Below are 19533 nucleotides of genomic sequence, written 5' to 3'. Positions count from 1 at the left end.
ACTTATCTATTTCACTTACTTATTATATATATTATAATTAAATCTTATATTAGTAGTTTTTAAGCTCAGTCTAGGGTAGGCCTAATCCTTTTATTATTTAGTCCTAGAACTAGTATAAGCTAGGTTTAGTCTATTTAGTCCCTTTCTTAGTTAGGCCGTCTCTACCGGGCTTTCCCGCCTGGCCCATGCCATAGTCGTGACACTTTATTACCTCTTTTATATTTAACTAACTCTATAGAGTATAGCATACAATCAAATCTTTCTTTTCACGTCATGCCCCATTTTTCACGGACCGACCCGTGCCCACCGGCTCCAGCCGAGGGTACGGGGATTTTCCTCATTCCCAGGTGTCATTACCGAAATTTAGAGACCTGCCCCGGTCTATCTCAAGTTTGCATTAGCTTGGCAGTTAACGTCTCAGGGAATCCCTTCGATCTCCGACCGGTTACGATAATGATGCGGTAAGCCGGTTCTAATAAGGCTAGCCACAGTCACCTCAGGCCTGGGAAAAGTGACTCCTTGATTTAAGTGGCGATACCCCTCTCTCGCCGGCTGTTCTTACAAAATATACTTACTAACCTAGGCACCTCTTATTTTAGGACAAGCTATATATACTTCACATTAATAACCTTGCTACTCTGAATCTCAAGTCTTGATCTATTGCTGTAGCCATGCCTCGCCAACACTCCGACACCCTCACCGAGGCAGAAAAACAACTCCACGACCAAATCAACATTCTCCCCAAGCGACAGCTCATCTCCTGCTTGGGGATCGTATCCCTAGCCGCTCTGCTCTCTTTCATCGACCAAAATGGCATACCAATAGCTTTGCCCACCGTTGCTGCCGACCTCGATGCCCGGGACACCATATCCTGGGCTGGCACTTCCTCTCTCCTTGCCAATACTGCCTTCCAGATGCTATATGGCCGGTTGTCAGATATATTCGGCCGGAAGTCTATCTTCATCACGGCTCTACTACTTCTCGCTATCGCCCAGCTTGTTTGTGGCTTCAGCAGTGGCCCAGCTATGTTTTACGTTTTCCGCGGCCTGGCGGGCATCGGCATCGGCGGAATCACCAATCTTATCAATATTATCATCTCGGATGTGGTGACATTGGATCAAAGGGGCAAGTATCAAGGCATCATAGGGAGCATGGTTGGCCTGGGGAGCGTCATAGGACCCTTTCTTGCCGCAGCGTTCATCTCAAGGGCTACCTGGAGATGGTTCTTTTGGACGCTGGCGCCTATTGGCGTATTGACCGCATTGCTGGCGTACCTCTATCTGCCATCCAGGGTTCCTGAAACGACATTCAAGGAGGGTGTCAAGAAGATTGATTATTTGGGCACGTTGACCTTATCGACCGGCACAATCTTCCTACTCATTCCTATCTCGGGCGGCGGCGCCTACTTTCCTTGGGACTCACCCATGGTGATCTCTATGCTTGCCATAGGCCTTGTATCAATGTTTCTATTTGTGATTGTAGAGTGGAAGGTTGCCGACCTCCCAATGATTCCTGGTCTGTTGTAACCTCATCCTTCCGAAGAGACTTACTAACCAATGCACGCAGTAACTGTATACCGCAATCCTACCATCGTCCTGCTCCTGGCTCAGAGCTTCCTCCTTGGCTTTGTATATCAGTCCATGATATATTACATCCCTATCTACCTCCAGAACGCTCGCAGATTTACCCTGATCAAATCCGCCGCCGTCTTCGTTCCTCTGGTCGGCATCCAAGCAGTCATGTCCACTCTCTCAGGCCTTTGGATCACTCGGTTCAAACTCTACGCAGTCGTTATCCGTTTCGGCTTCGGCATATGGACCCTGTAAGTTACCCTGACGTGTCCGGTACCAGGATGTAACCGTTGACAATTAGATGTGCAGTGGTGCTGGGCTGGCTTTGCTTTATGACAGGCATATAAGTGCGGGTATAATAATCTTAGGCCTTCTCATCATCGGAGTTGGCGTGGGCTGCGTGTTTCAGCCGACCCTCGTTGCCATGCAGGCTCATTCTACCAAGGCTAGGCGGGCCATCATCATATCAAGTCGTAACTTTAATCGCTGCGCCGGCGGCGCATGTGGTCTCGCCGTTTCGGCGGCGGTCTTGCAAGCACGGCTTCGAGTAACGCTCCCGGCGGAGTACTCCTACTTGGCTGAGTCCACATACTCCTTGCCTGATCTCAAGGGCGGAATTCCACCGTCAGTGATGGATGCGTACATGGTAGGCAGTCATATGGTGTTCATCTTGCAAGTACCACTCATTGGGCTGTGCTTCTTGGGCTCCATGTTTATCAGGGACAGGGGTCTTGCCGCAAAAGATGAACGACCAGCAACCGACATGCTTGGTCACCGCGATGAATAAGTGGGCGAGGCAATACAGGCTCTGCCGAAGGAATTTGCGAGGTCTTGAGCCTTCAGGCGGGAGAGCTGGTTCTCAAGGGACAAAGGCTGCGACATAAGGCGGAAGATTCTACTGGAGGAATTTGACTTATAAAGCACCAGGACTTGAAGATGCGACCAAGATGGGACGAGCTGTGGCGCTTAAGTCAAGGAAAAGCTGGAGCTTGTGATCGGGTTAAACGCGAACATAGCTCTGAATGAATTCGTGCTTTGTAAACCACACGTTCATCCTAAACATGGTTGGGGGGGCGGTCGTCTGTTGCTCGATGCTGAGCCCCGGCTCGGTGAGTAACTGAGCTTGCCCCTGGTATTCCAGGTACTCGCCCCAGCACCACGCCCGCAAGACCCTCTGCTGGATCTAAGGAAGGTACAGAGAATCACTTAGTGGGGAAGAGGGGGCAGAGGCACGGGAAGCTCTACGAGTATGTGAAGGGCGAGGGCTGGCAGGGAGCCAGCAATAAGAAGGGAACAGGCGACAGACAAGATTGGGCGCTTAAATCAAACTGGATGGTGCTAGGAACTGGCGGCTTATGCGATAACCCCTGCTAGTTTTATGCACTACGGGGCAAACTAATAAAAATCCGAGTACTGCACTGGATCAATAAATTCCCAGCAACGTATTATGGAAGGGGATCATCGCTTGCACAGCATGGCATCCAGTTCTCCTGTAACCTTGGTGGTATCACCAAGTGCCGCGCAATGCTTGTATCTAAACCTTATGGCACGGAGACCGCAATTATTCGCCGCTTTGTCAGCCGGGTCAAGTAACCATTTCACCCATAGTCTATACGGACTCTAAAATGGCCCGTTACTTCCGTGATATGTCGTTCCTTGAAGAAGGTAAAGTGTTTAAATAGGAATAAGAGCTCTTTCTCTTCCTCAATGAAAAAGAAAAAAAACTCTAACAAAACACATCTTCTCGTCAAACACAAACTCGTCCATCTATCACAACAGTCTCATCGTCCCAAAAAGCTATGTCTGAATACAAGGCCCCTTCGCCCAACTAGATCGTTGATGGTGTCATTCGATACCCTGAATCTGGAATTCGGGTCGTCATCGCTGGCGGCGGCATCAGTGGTACCTTTGCGGCCCTTGAGTGCTGGAGAAAGGGGCATGAAGTTGTCGTGCTCGAAAAGACCAATGGTTCATCCCTAGGTATTAGAACCTGCTCCATCTTATGAAGCTCGCTAATCACTTAACAGGGGACATCGTTTGTCTTGGGCCCTCGTCAATGGTTACAATCCGCGACTATCCATCGATGCTGAAGGAATACAATGAGAAGCAGTATGACATTGGCGCATATTACTATGCAAAGGACGGCGAGCTTGTTTCAGGTCCCATTGGGATGGAGTGGAATCGCGAGGGCATTGCGGAACACGCTGCTCTCCCACTCCGGGTTGGAGGCTTCATATCTCGTGCAGACCTTTCCGATATGTTCTACGGCCAAGTCAAGAGACTCGGCATCGATATTCGCTTCGAAACGGGGGTGGCAAGCTACGAAGAGACCTCGGAGAACGCAACTGTCGTAACCCAGGGCGGGGAACGCATCATGGGAGATGTTGTCATCGCCGCCGATGGGCTCAGCACCAAGTCTCATGCTATGACGATTGGCCAGCCAACTCGTGCGGTTCCCAGCGGCTATGCCATTGTTCGGGGCATGTATCCGGTTTCTCTGATTCAGGACAACCCGATTATCAAGCAAGCCCTGCCCAAGGCGGGACAACACCCCTTCACGTGTTTGTACACTGGGTAAGTAAGAAATAGTGCGGAATGATTCGACCATTTGCTAATTTTCAACATAGACCTGGAATGCAATATGGTCATGACGCTGGCTCACAACAGAGTCAGTATAGGATGGATGCGACCGGTAAGCTCCCTGGCGATAAGAATTTGATGGACTCTACTCTGACATGACAGGATGATGGGTCGGCTGATGAGAATTGGTCAACTACCATTTCCAGAGAGGAAATCGCTGCCAAGATGGACGCTGACTGGGATCCCTTGGATTTGGAATGCATGAAGAATGTACCTGAGGGAACGCTCATCGATTGGAAACTGTGCTGGAGGAACCCGCAGCCCTGCTGGTCCTCTAAGCAAGGCCGCATCATCCAGATTGGCGATGCCTCCCACAGCTTCATCCCCTCGTCCGGCAATGGTGCTGTCATGGCTATCGAAGACGGCCTTTCTCTGGCCGAATGTCTGAGACTGGGACGCAAGGAGGGTATCTCCAAGGCGGTCAAGGCTCACGAAAAGCTCCGGTAAGTCATAGTAGCCATTTGGACAGGATATCCACTGACTGGGATAGCTATCAACGCGTTGCCTTGATGCAACGTGTCGGATTTGTCAACGGGCGATTCGTCCATCGGGACATGAGAGATGTCAATAAGGAGGAAAGAGCCCCATTTTGGACTGGCAAGTGGCTCTGGGCGCACAACCCTGAGCATTATGCTCGTGCAAACTTCCGTGGCGTCGTCAATGCCATTGAGTCGGGTGCCGAGTGGACAAACACCAATCTGCCGCCCGGGCATAAGTTCGAAACCTGGACCATGGACGACGAAGTCAAGAAGGACAAGGCTGGTATTCACTATGACAGCCTGAAGTACAACGGAGACTGGGAGGCAATTTAACTGTGACGGCCTGCTATATCGCCGAGGCCTGGCGCATGCTCGCTACATCGTCCTCACAAAGGTCTTGCCGGTGAGCCTGAGCTTTCGTCACGTCAGAGTTTGGCAACCTGCCCTCGGCTAGAACTTTGCCAGGTTCTATCAGTACTCCCGATAGAATCTTTGTAGTTTTGCCCGTTTTGTTCTTGAATTAAAGCCAACACTTATGCAACCAAGTCAATTATGCAGGTAAATGCACATCTCCAAACAAAGCATGTTTCATAAGATATATAGCACACGACAATGCCCCCAAGCCCCTTATGCAGCAGGTCCATGGTCAAGCTAGATGCGTAGTGTTGAACAGCCGATTGCCCGTGTCCGTACCTTTGGTGTGTGAATTCGTTCTCGGAGAATTAGACCGTGGCTAGACTAGTACCGGATCTGGTGGTCTCGGGGTGATAGGGGCGGGCATCAAGGGCAGACTAGGGCTTGAAAATAATCTTGTGCACCTTGGCCTGCTCGAAGTCGTCGTAACCAATCACAGCCTCAGAAAGTGGCAGGACATTCCCAAGCATGAATCTAGAGTCGTCAGCCCAGAAACTCAAATCTTGGGGGAGCAGAATAGCGATCCCGCTTTAGGGTGGGCGTGGTAGAAACCATGACTTACGCTAGAAGATGGTGCTTCTTCTCGAGAAGCGTGAGCGCCTCCGGGAAAATGCTGCGTACGGGACAGCGCCCCATCTGGAGACGAACGTTCTTACTGCTCGGAAATCAACATTCGAGCTCAGGCAGTCACATAATGCATACATACTTGTACGCTTCATTGCCCGTCCATGGTATCTGGTAATAATAGAGTCAGACCGTGTGCTCTCTTCGACTTCCAGAGCATTGGATACAAACCTCGGCATTATGCACACCTATGCTGCTTATGATGCCGAAAGGGCGGATGAGATCAAAAGCAGTCCGCAAGGCGGGGGACAGGCCAACAACCTCGATGGCTACGTCAGCCCCACGACCCTCGGTGGCCTCCTTGACTCGAGCATGCATGCCTTCCTTGTCTGTTAAAAAGTTCAAGGGCTTTGCGCCCAGTCTCTGGGCCTGCTCAAGCCGACTGCTCACGCTGTCTATCGCAAACAGGTGGCGTGGTCGGTAATGAGCTGCGGCGGCAATGGCACATAGCCCAACAGGTCCGCATCCGATTACTAGAACCGTCAACTCGTGGAAGTCCGGAGTAGGAAGCATATCGATGGCGCTTCTTACTCCGAAATAACCGGTAGGAAAAATATCAGCCATCAGAACTAGGGCCTGTTCGGGAACAGTAGAAGGAGCTTTTACGACTGTCCCGTCCGCGTGAGGGACTCGGACAAACTCAGCCTGCCCCCCATCCAGACTAGCTGAGCCGAAAAGCTGACTTTCTTTGCAGCGAGATGTTGCATGGTTCTGGCAGTAGTAGCACTTTCCGCTGGGGAGAGTCGGTCAGCCGGATAAAGAATTGAGTAGCAACGTGAACCACTTACCAAGAGACGGTGAAAGGCACGACAACTTGATCACCAACTTGCACAGACTTGACAGTTGGGCCAACTTCGACGACTGTACCGGTGAACTCGTGCCCCATGATGAAGCCAGTGCCCGACTTCTGATGTCCACGGTAGACGTGCAGCTCCCTGCAGTGGCGAGGTCAGACAAGCCGTCGGACTGTTGACAAGAAATGCCACTCACGAGCCGCATAGCGCGGTGGCACCGACTTTGATGATGACGTCCTGATCATGCTCGACTATAATGCATCAACATGAGAGTAAAAAAGAGAGATGCTCTTGATTGGGGATACCATACGCTGGGGAACTGGACGGTCCTGCAGAGAAACCTTGAAAGGACCGTCAAAGACGACGGCCTTCATAGTTCGTTTTTGCTGACCCATAGTGATATTTTGATCCGTTGACTAGATCAGCAGTGGCTATCGGGATACAATGGTCGATGGCATTTGACAGAATCCGAAAAGAAGGATGAAGCTGAAAGAGGTATATAAATAGTTGAATCACGTACGGGCCTCGAAGAAAACGCCGAGGTAATATGAGGGCATGGCCGTTGGGATACTAAGTGGACGATTTGTTTTCTGAATAGCATGCTCAGATGCCTGCCAGGCACACTACCCAATCTCACAAGCCATGCAAGGCTTGTCAGCGCTGAAGTCCAGCCATTGATCGGCTCTAGCTGCTCTAGGTAAGCCGCGGAGATTGATGATGCACCCACCCCAATCTTGGCCATGGCCCCCCTGTCCGTGCTGTGCCGTGCCCACTCACGGCAGCCTCCAGGTTCCCCGCCTAGTCAAGTACACAGTACTCTCGCCTGTTGCTACAGCCCAATAGTTTTTGTCCAGAACCCAAGTGCTCTGTACTTGTAGCTTCCCCGTCTTGACCCGTTCGCGCAGTCTCGGAAGCGGAGAAATGGCTTTCAATCTGCCTGTCTGGTCGGCATACAAGTAGCTCTGGTGAACCTTGGGTTACTGTTTTTAAGACCTTGACCTCGGTCAAAATCTGCCTACTGAAAACCATGGTCGCCAGCGGATTACGGTATGGCACTATCGGACGAGAACGCGAATGCTAGCAGCCTGCAGGCCACCGAGACAAACCAGACAGCCGGCGAGGGATCTACCAAGGCTACCGGCCGGTCTCCTAACCCTCGACCTGCCACCTTCCTACGCCCCCAAGTACAGTCGCTAAGGCCGATCCGACGGCGGGCTCCTCGAGCCTGTCTTGCCTGCAGGACCCGGAAGGTTAGGTGTGATGTGACCCAGCAGTACCCGTGCGGGAATTGCCAATGGAGTTGCAATGACTGTGTTATCTATAGTCGCCGCGCGGACATGTGAGTGAGCTATGCCTCCAGAGACCCTCCCATTGTGTCTCCCCACCACCTCACTAACCACCCGATAGGCGAGAGAATTCGAAACGCGCTCGACAGGAGCGACGGCAGCAGAGGGCTAGTCGTGCTTCCACAAGCCCTGCGCAATCACAAGCTGGATCGGCCGAATCCGAGCTGCCTCAAGCCTCGAGCGATGCCTATAAATCCTCGGGTCAGAATAGCGTTTCAACTCAGGCAAACCTAGAACCATGTCTTTTCCAGACCGACTTGGAAACGTCTCAATCTCAACTCGAAGTCCTGATGCTGGAACCGGATGCGTCTTCCTTACCGCTCGACCCGACTGATACGTTACCACTATCATCCACCTCTCTCTCCCAAGCAACTAGCGAACCCCCACAAGTCCAAGCTGCCTCCGATATTCAATCGTTATGGTATCAATCCCTGCCGCGATTCATCAAGCCTCCAACACCCATCATAGCACCTGACGATCTAGTCTTCCTGCGGTCGAAAGGGGCTCTAACAATTCCTGATACCGACCAACAAGACGCATTAATCCGGGCTTATCTTGAACACGTGCATCCACTGCTGCCGCTCATCAACGTGGAGGACTTTATCCAATCCATTACTGAGGGAAACGACACGCAATCACAAGCCAGCTTGCTCTTCTTCCAAGCTATCATGTTTGCTGGTTCCGCATACGTCGAGTTGAGTGTCCTCAAGAAGGCAGGCTTCAAGTCACGAAAGGAGGCACTCAAGGCCTTTTATCATAGAGCCCGGGTATGTGAACTGAAAAAGAGAACTTCCAGCCCAAATGCTGACGAGACTGCCAGATACTCTACGATTTCGATATCGAGTCAGACGGCCTCGCTATCATTCCATCGCTCCTACTCATGACGTTCTGGTGCGGCGGCGCTGATGGCAACAAGAATACGTGGTACTGGATGGATATCGCCGTGTCACAGGTTTTTAGACATTCCCTGAACGTGGACCCCGAACTTGGCAAATCTACCATGCCACCTGGTGTCCTGAAGCTCCGTCGCCGCATCTGGTGGTCGTGTTTCATCCGGGATAGATTGACCTCGTTTGGCATGAAACGAACCCCCAGGATACGGGACGAGTATTTCAATGTCCCGATGCTTGAAATCTCAGACTTTAGATCCGAGGACTCGCTTGGTAAGAACATGGCGCGACTCCAAAGGGTGTGTTCCTACTTTGGCAATGAAAACAGGCGGACGACTCTGGCAAGGCTCTGTATTGCGCAGGCCAGCCTTTGCAGATGCTTGAGATACACCGGTGCAGCTCCCTTGCCCCAACAGCCTGACGGCTTCACGACGCTATCCTCGATAGATCCCACGCTTCCATTGGATGACCGATCCTTTGCTGCATGTCAACGGGACCTTTTGGAGTGGTACGACACGCTATGCCACGGCGACAAGTACCAGCCCATCTTGGCTGGTGACATCCACGCCGATGGAAGTGCCAACATGGAGTTGAATCGCGCAGTGCTGCACATGGTCTACCATGCTGGAGTTCTTGACCTCCACCGGTCAAGAATCTACAATGCAGGAGTAACCCCCTGCGAGATGGAGCTATCCAAGACATTTGTCCAGCACTCGGCCAAGCGCATTTCGAAAATAACCAGCAACATCCAAGATCTTGGTCTCGATCGCTTTCTCCCCATGACGGTGTTGAGCACAACCATCTCGGCCATCTCAGTCCACCTGAAGGAGATCCGAGGCGAGTTTGTAGCGGATATCTTGAATGCCAACGAGAACTACCAGCGCTGCCTCCGAGTCATTGAATCCGTCAAGGAGATATACTGCGCTGCCGACTTCGCCCAGGTTGCCACCGAGTTCTCCGTCTTGGGCTTAGACCAGAATGACCGAAGCTCTAATCCTGTCGCCTCGTGGGACTTCGGCCAGGCTTCGGCATGGGATGGCACTCTTGGCGTTTCTCCGGTAGGTGAACAGTTTGTGGTACCTGACTGTATCGAAAGTGGAGTTGCAATACCGAACTCGTTGGGCCTGTTACCCTTTGAGCGCTTTCTGGAGGGTTTCGATAGTGAGAATGTCGAGTGTGTCTAGCCGAGAGCAGCTTTTCCATTTATGTTTAGTCATATTGCGCTGCTATTTAGTTTTACTGTAACAGCTGAGAACCAGAAACACGTTTCCACCAAATACGGATCATGAGCATTGACGCATGTGCCATGTCTAGTTTGGTGAGCGAAGCTGCATGCGCAGCCGTCTACACCAGCCCAACGTCTACGTATCTATACAACGTTCGTTATCATGGCTCTTAGCTAAATGCAGACGATGCCGCAATGAACCAAAAACTCGTCGCCAATTCTACAATAGGCAAGCCCTAGAGACAGAAACAATTTACGCACAAGTCTTGAGTTTCTCTATCGTTATAGGGTGAGAGTCTATGAAGTGCCATCCGCAAAGAGTCCTCAATCTGCTTTGACCCGTTTCATCTACAGACGAGCCTTGACCATCCCCTCGACCGCTTTATGTTTTGTCCTTTCCTTGGCAAAGTACCCACGAATCTGTGCCCGCGCAGCGTCAATGACAGAGGGGTCCTCAAGGGTACTGGGAATAGTAATTTCCTTATCAGGTTCGCCATGGACGGCGTTCTCGATCAGTGCCCGTACCACACGCCTCATAGTCTTTCCGGATCGTGTCTTCGGGATGATACCGCTTCCCTGGATCACGCCGCCGAGTGAAGCAATGGCCCCAACCTGCTGACGAACTAGGCCGCGGATTTCAGACAAGATCTTGGGGTCTGGTACGGCCGACTTAGGGTGATTTGGGACGGACAGTGTGACCAGGGCGAATGGCAGCTCGCCTTTGAGAGAGTCAGGGATTCCCACGACGCAGGCCTCAGCAACCTGGGGGTGCGAAGTAATTGCCTGTTCAATTGCGCCTACAAGGCAGTTAGCATCAGTGAGTGCTTGTACTGGGGGTAGGACGGAAAATTACCGCTTGATAAACGATGCGCGCTTACGTTCAACACATCATCGCTGCGGCTCATGACATAGACAAAGCCTTCATGGTCGATATAACCGGCATCACCCGTATCAAGCCAGCGTCCCGCAAACCTCTTCAGATACCCATCCCAAAATCGGCTCTCGTCTTGCCACAAGGTTCGAAACCCGGTCGGTGCTAGGGGCATACCTAGCACGATATTTCCCATCGCGCCTTTCTCAACCTCATTTCCATGGTCATCAACAATCCGCACGTCAAACCCAGGCATAGCCTTTCCAGCACTGCCGGGTTTGAGGTGTGGAGGCGGATGGCCACGAACATCGGTTTGTCGATGCTGGCCAGTATGCGGAACAAGAGCTCGTCCTGTGATTGGAGATCCTACCTCAGTTGACCACCAATTGTCGATAACGTGTGCGTTGAAGGCACCATATTGGCCGAGGAGGCGTTGGTATAGATCGACCAAAGGGGGTTCTGAACGTTCTCCGGCAAGGAACATAGCCTTGAGACTTTTGAGACCGCCTTTCTTACCAAAGGACATAAAATATTTATTCTCTGGGTCGACGGTTTTAATAGCGCGCAGAGCTGACGGCGCCGTGAACATAGTGTTGACCTTATATTGCTCAACGATACGCCAGAAGGCTGAGGCGTCTGGAGTTCCAATAGGCTTCCCTTCATATAAGACGGTAGCCGCTCCTGTTAATAATGGCCCGTAAATAATGTACGAATGCCCAAGGATCCAGCCAATATCGGACGCAGCAAATGTTACGCAACCAGGGCCATGGATATTAAAGAGATAGCTGATGGATAGATGAAGGCCAACTGCATGGCCGCCTGCATCACGCAAAACGCCTTTTGGAGCCCCGGTGGTTCCTGAGGTGTGGATGATGTAGATGGGGTCGGTACTCTTAACAGGGACGCATCCAGCTCGGAGATTACGAGCCCGGGCGTCGGCAACGGCATCCTCCATGTCCAAATGGCCGATATGGTGATCGACGGGGCCCCAGCTTAGCTGCTCTCGCTGCCATATGAAGGTTTTCTCAGGTGGTGATGAGGAGAGAGAGTATGCCTTCTCCACGAGGGGTCGGTAGGCGATTGGGGGCTTGTTGCCATTGATACCGCAAGACGCAGTTATCAACGCAATGGGCTTGCAGGAATCTATCCTCTGAGCGAGGGCGTTGGGAGCGAACCCACCAAAGACAACGGAGTGAACGGCTCCCAGCCGACCAATGGCAAAGATGGCGACAATAGCAGCCGGGATCATAGGCACTAGTTTCACTGTTAGTAACGCCAGCATGACGCATCATGGTAAGGGTATGGCTTACTGTAGATCATGACAATGTCGCCCTTCTTGATACCCTCTTCTCGCAAACATCCTGCAAAGAGCTCCACCTCGTCCAGGAGCTGACGATATGTATAGGATTGCTTGGCGCCGGTGACGGGGCTGTCGAAATACAAGGCGATTGCATCTCCATTGCCCCCAAGGACGTGACGGTCGAGGCAGTTGTAGCAAGTCGATATCTCTCCATCCGGGAACCACTCCCAGCTATCGTGGACGATGCCGCTTTGCAATGTTTTCTGTCTTAGCTTGAGTGCGGACGAGAACGGTTTATGCCAGTAGAGCTGCTCGGCTTGGTGGCGCCAGAAATCCTCGGGGTTCTCCAAGCTTTGCCGGAGTACTTCGTCCTGGACGTGGACTCTAGCGGTGCTTGAGTTGGACATGGTAATGGCTCCCCCGTAACTGTTTGCTCGATTGTGTGGATCGAGAATGGTGGTTGGAGTGAGCTATGAATGATGAAGAAGAGGTATGTCGATTGAGCACTGGGACGTTGGCAATCTTTTCTATGACATGCTTTTATACAATTAGACGCAAGGTTTGTTAGTGGACGTTCAGGAGATGACACATATCCTCGGCCCTTGGCTGTGGGTGGATGGGTTGCATGACTGGAGGCCAGACCCAGGGTTCTGGGGATTCATGGCAGCGAGGAATCTATCATCACTTGACACAATGCTTCCTCGGTAGCGCAGACTACCCCAGTATGGCCCTCGTTGGCTGTCGATCTGGGGTCTTCCATTGCGATCCGAATACCTCGGGCTTCAGGAGCTGTTCACCTTCACCGCCGTCTACCCTCCGACACACTCGTCGAACCGGAGGAGTAGCGTAACCTTGGGAAGAACCCGTCAGATGCTTTCTCCATGTTCCTCGGATTTCCTGATGGGGACAGCATAGGAGGAGCCCCCGGCTGCATAAACCCACCAACCCTAATGGCTACCGTTGAGAATGGGGAATTGTCGCATTTCAGAGGCTCTTGGCTGCCACCTGTACAAATGAATGGCATGTGAATCTGGGGATTTTATCGTGGACGAGTTTAGGGACGGTTACTGAAGCTCGGAGGATATTGGATGTAACAGCAAGGGCGTGATGCCATAGATGGGGGAAACAAGAGCTTGTTGTTACTTATCATGAAAGGAAGACCTGGAGGCAGTGCACAAGGTAGTGACGGCAAGGGTTTATACATTATTGTTATGTTTATTTTCAAAATCTGGCAAAAAAACCCATTCCCGACGCGATCCTTGGGGGTCAACCTGCAGTGTGAAACGATGCCAGCAAATGTCACAATTTCCAGACAACTGAGAGTTGAGATGGTGATTGCCATTCAGCCACCCGAAGGTAGTTCCTTGCTAGACTAACAGTTGCAGTACAGGCCCAATCTGCTTTACAACTTAGGGGCGTCGAAAGCCCCATGGCGGCCAGCTCCTCCGCTGAATCTCGCTGCGCCGCGGACACTCTCAGTGGTGATAACCTTGACTCCTTCCTCGAATTCGTTCCTCAGCGCATCCTCAAAAGAAGAGGCGTTATAGGCCGTGTAGTAACAGTTGGTTCTATCGACATTCATACAAGCCTGAGGGAATACAAGCAGCTGCTTCGCAATCTTGGTCGCCTCCTCCAAGGCCTTCCCCTTACCAACGACCCGGTTGGCAAGGCCCATCTGAAGAGCCTCAGGTGCAGCAACCCCACGGCCAGTTAGGATCATATCCAAGGCTCGGCCCAGGCCAACGATAGCCTGAAGGCGCACGGTTCCGCCGTCAATCAGGGGTACACCCCAGCGGCGGCAAAAGACGCCAAAGACGGCATCCTCCTCAGCGACTCGGATATCGCCAAGCAGGGATAGCTCGAGCCCGCCAGCTACTGCATAGCCAGCCACAGCGCTGATGATGGGCTTCTTGATCTGCATTCGCGAGGGGCCGATGGGGCCGATATTGCGACCCTCGACCTTGTGGCTCGCGTCGACGATGGGGCCCTTATAGCCGGGCTCTCCGGGAGTGAACTTGGCAACCTCATGGAGGTCGAAGCCAGCGCAAAAGTTGCCGTGGGCGCCGTAGAAAACGCAGACCTTTTGAGAAGGATCGGCCTCAAAGTCCAACAGCGCGGTGGTCAGCTTTCTGCCGGTCGGGCCGTCGATGGCGTTGCGGCGGTTAGGTCGATTGATGGTGATGGTGGTGATTCCATCAGCGGCCTTGGAGACCTGAATGGCGTTGGGCTCAGTGTCAGTCATGTTGAGGTGAGTGTTGGTGAGATGCTTGGTAGTTGATTGATGCAGATTCGACACTGTTGATTGTTGAAGGTGATGGAACTTTGATAGGATGAAATGGCTCCTCCTTTAAATGCTATTCACGAGGGTGTCATGCCAAGGATCGTCGATGATCAGGAGACTTGAACCAGATGTCAACTGTCACCGCCGGTTTTCAACAGGGCTGTTTTTGTTCCTCCCGAGGCCTTCGGCAATGACACTGTTGAGCTGACGGGGCAAGCATTCTTGCCCGTACACCCGAGCCCCGACGAGGAAGACGGGGAACACCCCATGCCCCGCAGATTTGGAGATTTCGTTTCCCTGGACCGTGTCTGAACGCCGCTTAATTGATGCTCGAGAGGCCGCGGTTTACTACCTTGGGGATAGTGTCAGTCGCTGGTCCCTCCCGGGGCCAAATCGGTTACGGTCTATTCCATTCGGAGCTTGCCAAAACTCCTCGGCAACATTGTTTTGTGCTAGGTGCCTAGAGATCAAGATACTTGTCACAAAGGGGAAAAAAGAAATTAAAAACGAAAAAAAAGGCCCGGTCCTCTACTTATTGCTTTCTTGCACTCGTCCTCGCCCTGCTCTATTTCGCCCATGCTTTCCCAACGAGCACTCACGGTGCTCCCGAAGCAAGCCGTCCCCTCAAAGTTGTCATGTTCTCTCAGATCATTCTCGCACTCAGTAAAGCCCTTGGCTTATGAGGTCCACGAGCCACCACAACGACGTACCCACGAGCTAGAGAAGCCGATCCTTCTGCTGCATGGTCTGTTCGGGTCCAAAGCTAACTTCAGGGGCGTTGGAAAGTACGGTGCTGCCCTGTGGCGACGTTCGGGACGAGGCTAACATCAGAGCAGAGCTCTGGCCCATGAGCTGGGGAGATATGTATATGCTTTGGTAGTTGCGCTTCTTACATATTACCGTTAAAACTTGGCTGACAGTCGTGATAGGACCTAAGGAACCACGGCGAGTCGCCACAACACATACGGCATGACTACCTTGCATTAGCGGAAGATGTAGTCGACTTTATTCACGAAGAGAGACTCAGCCAACCCACTCTAATCGGCCATTCAATGCAAGTATCTCTGACAAGCAGCCCGCGATATAGGTGACTAACCAGCACCAGGGGTGCGAAAACAGCCATGACCGTTGCTCTACATTCGGGCGACCTCCTGGCTGACATGATCGCCGTCGACAACGCCCCGGTCGCCCACATCTTGGAAGACAACTTTGCAGGATACATCGAAGGTATGCACAAGGTTGAGAGCGCCAATGTCACCCGGAGATCACAAGCGGACAAGATTTTGGAAGAGCATGAGAAAGTAAGCGGATCTGGCGCGCCTCCAGCGGTCCTCCCCATGCGGTTACGGCGAAACTCTGCTAATACAATCACCAGTCGCCTGTGGTCAGACAGTTCCTGCTGGGTAATTTGGACCGGCTAGAAAGTGACGGAACCTTGAGGTTTCGTATCCCTCTCCATATCCTTGGCCAGTCGTGGCAGAACTTGGGGCACTTTCCTTACGACAACCCCTGCGAGACCGAGTTTGACAAGCCTGCTCTGTTTATACGCGGCACTCAGAGCAACTACATCACGGATGACGATCTTGTGCCCATTTCTCAGTTCTTCCCCAATTTTAGTCTAACTGATATTGACGCCGGCCACTGGGTGATATCCGAACAACCAGAAGCCTTTACTAAAGGTCAGTTTGCCTTCACTCATCGAAATGGTTATCTGACACGTGGTATGAAGCTGTGGTGGCGTTTTTACAGAGTGGTAAGTGAGAATGTGAGACAAGGAATATACATCACTGGGTATATGGTGGTTTGCACCAAGGAAACCGGATGAGAAGGGACTTGACAGTTCTACGCATAGAAACCTACCACCGCTAGAACGTCTAGCTTGCAATAGTCCTACAACATACCTCCCGTAGTTTCCCATGGCGGAATTCACAAGTTCAGCCTCCAGAAGTCGCTTCAGGAGTTAAGTGGCACAAAGTCCCTGGCTTCCTCCTCATGCAGCATCTTGAACCCTGCCGCCTCGTACAACCGACGTGTCGGGGTTGGGTTACTCTGGGTTGAGTGAACTAGACTCTTATAGCCGTGGTCGCGGGCAAACGTGATGCACCTCTGGACCAACAGCTTGCCGAGACCCTGGCCCTTGGCATGGGGTTCAACCAAGAGGGCACACAGCCTGGCCGCATTCTCCACCACCTGATCCCTGCAGAGCAGAACGCATCCGACCGAGCGAGGGATCCGATGCTCGGGGCGTAGAGTCAGCTCCTGAGGCAGCCACTCCGTCTGATAAATCAAGGTTCCTTGACCAATTGTGGGGACGGCTAGGCCGTCCCCACAGACAGTGCCAGTAGTCGGCGCCCTACGACCGAAGGTGTACCGGATGTATATGCTTAGGGCGCGGGCGTAGAAAGACAAGACGCTTTTGTGACTGGGGTGTTAAACATGACAACAGACATTGCTTGTGGTCAGATTTCGCTTTGGCTTCTGGAAGTCTTCCGCTGCAGATCGGACTGGCTATCACCAAGTCAAGCAGTCGCCCACTACACCATGGCTATTGTCTAGTAACCACCGCCACACCAGCTTTTTCTCGGCCAAGCCGAACCGGCTGATACCAGATGAACCGCAAGAGATGGCCGTGGATCGACTTGGAGCCCATCATGACGCAAGTTCTGGAATGCACTAGATACCCACTAGATACCCTCAGTACTAGGAACGTAGAGTATACACTCGTTTAAGGTACATGCTTTTTATGAAGAGAGCTATAAGAGCATAAAAACATAATTGTGGAATGTAGAATATTTTGTAGACTTGATGATATGAAAGACGTGATATCACCTCTGCATCAAAATCGTGTCGCTGCCCTCTCACAGAGAGCGAAAGCAAGACCAGCTTACAGCTGCGCCGCCGCCTGATCAAAGGTCTCCTTGAACGTCGCCGGGATATCATACTTATCGAGAACCAGATCTACCAACTTCAAACCACTACCTGAATGGAAGGTTTCGTCTTCCAGCAGCCGAGACAGGCCACCCCACGTTCTGATTCTATCGAGTCGAACAGGGTAGTCAGCAGGGGCCCCGAAAAATGCCGGGGCATCGAGGTAAGACCAAGGAGCAATGTCGTTGTAGGACTCGTCCATGCCGTGGATGTATCGCTCGTAGGTATACCCGCCGTTGTTGAAGATGAAGATTGTCACGTCCAGGCGTTGGTGGATAATTGTGCTCAGCTCTTGCCCAGTAACCTGGAAGTTGCCATCACCGTCGAGCAGAATCGTGCGTCCGCTGTGAGCCTGGGCCGCGCCCAGTGTTGCGGGAAGCATCTGCCCGATGGACAGCCAGAGCCCAGAGGCGATCACTTGGCCGCCCTTTGGCATCACGAGGTCCCGGCCGCCGAGAACCGGTGTCGCAATCCCCAGCAGTACCAGATCATTGGGGCGGAGGAACTGCTTCAAGTAGTGGTACAGGTTGGTCTGGTCAATAGGCTTATCCATCTGAAAGGGCTTAGGCCGAGTGCTGCGGAAATCGCCAAGCAGATTGGTATTCTGACTTTGCAAGGTTTTGCCGTCAAGCTGTCGCGATATGGCCAGCAGAACCTCGCGTACCTCGACTGGACGACCTTCGACGTGATTTTTTCCAATGATAATCATCTTCTGTCGATCCGGAACGGTTCGCCAGCCTAGAGTCTGCGCGTCGGTGAACAGGGGGCCAAAAGCCAGGACCAAATCGGCGGACTTGACAAAGGGCATGGTATCGATGATTCCCGCATCTCCTGAGTGAACTCCATAGTAAGACGGTGTGTCGGAATCAATCATGCTGAGGCCTGAGGGCATTGCCAGCGCCGGCACGTTTGACTGACGGATGAGGTCGTTGATTTCCTTCCTGATGTCCGCCACTCCATCGGCGCGATCGACAAGCACCATGGGCTGCGCTGCTGATTGGAGTTTTTGCAGCAGGTCGCGCGCGACGAGGTCAACATCTTGAGCATTTGTAATCAACGTCTGCGACTTTCCGTCAAGGGGCGTATCCAGAGCTTGAGCGTCGACCTCGACCTGGGCCATGTCGGATGGAAGCTCAATATATACCGGGCGACTTTGACTAAGGGCCTCATTCAATATCCCATCCACCCGACCCGGGATATCAGCCGTATCGACATCAGCAAGGTTCAACTGCGCAATAGTGAACTTGCTTGCGATCTCCCGGAACACGCTAGCCCTCTCATCTGCCATGGTATGATGGATATGCAGGTGTTTCCTGCTCTCGTCGCCGGAGGCCGCACTTCCTCGCAGGGCTTTGCGGCTGGGTGTGCCGACCAAATGGACTACCGGTACATGTTCTGCATAGCTACCAGCCACTGCATTGGCAGCGCTTAGCTCGCCAACTCCATATGTCGTGAACAAAACGCCGAGTCCCTTGCCGGCGTGTTTATGACGAAGCACACGGGCATGTCCATCAGCAGCGTAGCCAGCATTGAGCTCGTTGCAGCATCCCACAAAGCGTAGACCCGAGTGTGGGATATAGTCGAGCGCCCGGAGGAGGTAGTCACCAGGAACGCCGTATATGTAGTCGACCTGTTGTTGGCGAAGGCGAGTAAACAGGTAGCGTGCTAAAGGGACTGTGGGTGCCATCATGTCAAGGGAAGGAGTTATTATGCTTGGCTGGTGTGTGTTGTCGGTGAAGTCGAGACACTGGCATGCAGGTGAAACACAAGACGCGAATGTAACCGACAGTCAAGTCCATAAAGCAAGAATAAGAGCAGTTTATATCACAGGACGGCAGGACACGGCATAGGGTCATAAGCTGTCGGAAAACATTGTAAAGATTTGATTCATGCATTTGCCGCGGCTTACTGTTTCTGACTAAAGGCATTGTGCCCTGAATGCCGGCCGGTATCGGTCAGTGAGGTTCAGGCCGGCTAAGGAGTCTTGTGGCCAACACAATTGTCCCAGCAAATCGTCGTAAGGTGAGCGAAGTTCGGGTGGTCTGCTTTTCACTTCGTGAGCCGCCCATGGCTCCACAGCCCTTGTTAAATGCTCCCTATCCCACTTGTTCTAGCTCGGGCAAGCCGGTTTATCCACTCACTGGGCCCAATTAATGAGTCCTTAATGTCT

General features: G+C 52.3%; 7 protein-coding genes and 1 pseudogene across 8 annotated transcripts, besides 1 other annotated feature; 4 read left to right on the top strand and 4 right to left on the bottom strand.

Moving 5' to 3' along the window:
• Positions 1-671: 671 nt before the first annotated feature.
• On the top strand, positions 672-2358 carry NCS57_00329300 (MFS domain-containing protein; the record flags this gene model as incomplete). Its single annotated transcript, XM_053053297.1, has 3 exons — positions 672-1515; positions 1567-1822; positions 1881-2358. 3 exons carry the CDS (start codon positions 672-674, stop codon positions 2356-2358), a joined length of 1578 nt encoding a protein of 525 aa, XP_052918543.1.
• A 1215-nt stretch (positions 2359-3573) lies between these two features.
• NCS57_00329200 (FAD-binding domain protein) lies at positions 3574-5023 on the top strand (the record flags this gene model as incomplete). The annotated part of the gene is made up of 4 exons (XM_053053296.1): positions 3574-4145; positions 4245-4263; positions 4314-4654; positions 4702-5023. The coding sequence occupies 4 exons, from the start codon at positions 3574-3576 to the stop codon at positions 5021-5023; spliced, it is 1254 nt and encodes a 417-aa protein (XP_052918542.1).
• A 458-nt stretch (positions 5024-5481) lies between these two features.
• On the bottom strand, positions 5482-6917 carry NCS57_00329100 (PKS-ER domain-containing protein; the record flags this gene model as incomplete). Its single annotated transcript, XM_053053295.1, has 7 exons — positions 5482-5578; positions 5667-5759; positions 5811-5839; positions 5900-6461; positions 6517-6663; positions 6719-6773; positions 6833-6917. 7 exons carry the CDS (start codon positions 6915-6917, stop codon positions 5482-5484), a joined length of 1068 nt encoding a protein of 355 aa, XP_052918541.1.
• Positions 6918-7571: 654 nt separating this feature from the next.
• Positions 7572-9942, top strand: NCS57_00329000 (Fungal-trans domain-containing protein; the record flags this gene model as incomplete). Its single annotated transcript, XM_053053294.1, has 4 exons — positions 7572-7711; positions 7847-7861; positions 7930-8635; positions 8689-9942. The coding sequence occupies 4 exons, from the start codon at positions 7572-7574 to the stop codon at positions 9940-9942; spliced, it is 2115 nt and encodes a 704-aa protein (XP_052918540.1).
• A 389-nt stretch (positions 9943-10331) lies between these two features.
• Positions 10332-12624, bottom strand: NCS57_00328900 (annotated as a pseudogene). The gene is made up of 3 exons: positions 12165-12624; positions 10837-12108; positions 10332-10780 (listed from the first exon to the last, which is right to left on the bottom strand).
• Positions 10332-12624: a sequence feature.
• Positions 12625-13556: 932 nt separating this feature from the next.
• Positions 13557-14396, bottom strand: NCS57_00328800 (uncharacterized protein; the record flags this gene model as incomplete). Its single annotated transcript, XM_053053293.1, has 1 exon — positions 13557-14396. The coding sequence occupies one exon, from the start codon at positions 14394-14396 to the stop codon at positions 13557-13559; it is 840 nt and encodes a 279-aa protein (XP_052918539.1).
• A 1160-nt stretch (positions 14397-15556) lies between these two features.
• NCS57_00328700 (AB hydrolase-1 domain-containing protein) lies at positions 15557-16685 on the top strand (the record flags this gene model as incomplete). Its single annotated transcript, XM_053053292.1, has 3 exons — positions 15557-15736; positions 15811-16156; positions 16513-16685. The coding sequence occupies 3 exons, from the start codon at positions 15557-15559 to the stop codon at positions 16683-16685; spliced, it is 699 nt and encodes a 232-aa protein (XP_052918538.1).
• A 634-nt stretch (positions 16686-17319) lies between these two features.
• Positions 17320-19053, bottom strand: NCS57_00328600 (Pyruvate decarboxylase; the record flags this gene model as incomplete). Its single annotated transcript, XM_053053291.1, has 1 exon — positions 17320-19053. One exon carries the CDS (start codon positions 19051-19053, stop codon positions 17320-17322), a length of 1734 nt encoding a protein of 577 aa, XP_052918537.1.
• Positions 19054-19533: the final 480 nt, after the last annotated feature.

Source organism: Fusarium keratoplasticum, chromosome 2 (genome assembly GCF_025433545.1).
Source record: "Fusarium keratoplasticum isolate Fu6.1 chromosome 2, whole genome shotgun sequence".
NCBI lineage: Eukaryota > Fungi > Ascomycota > Sordariomycetes > Hypocreales > Nectriaceae > Fusarium > Fusarium keratoplasticum.
This window is presented reverse-complemented; position numbering and strand designations above follow the sequence as displayed.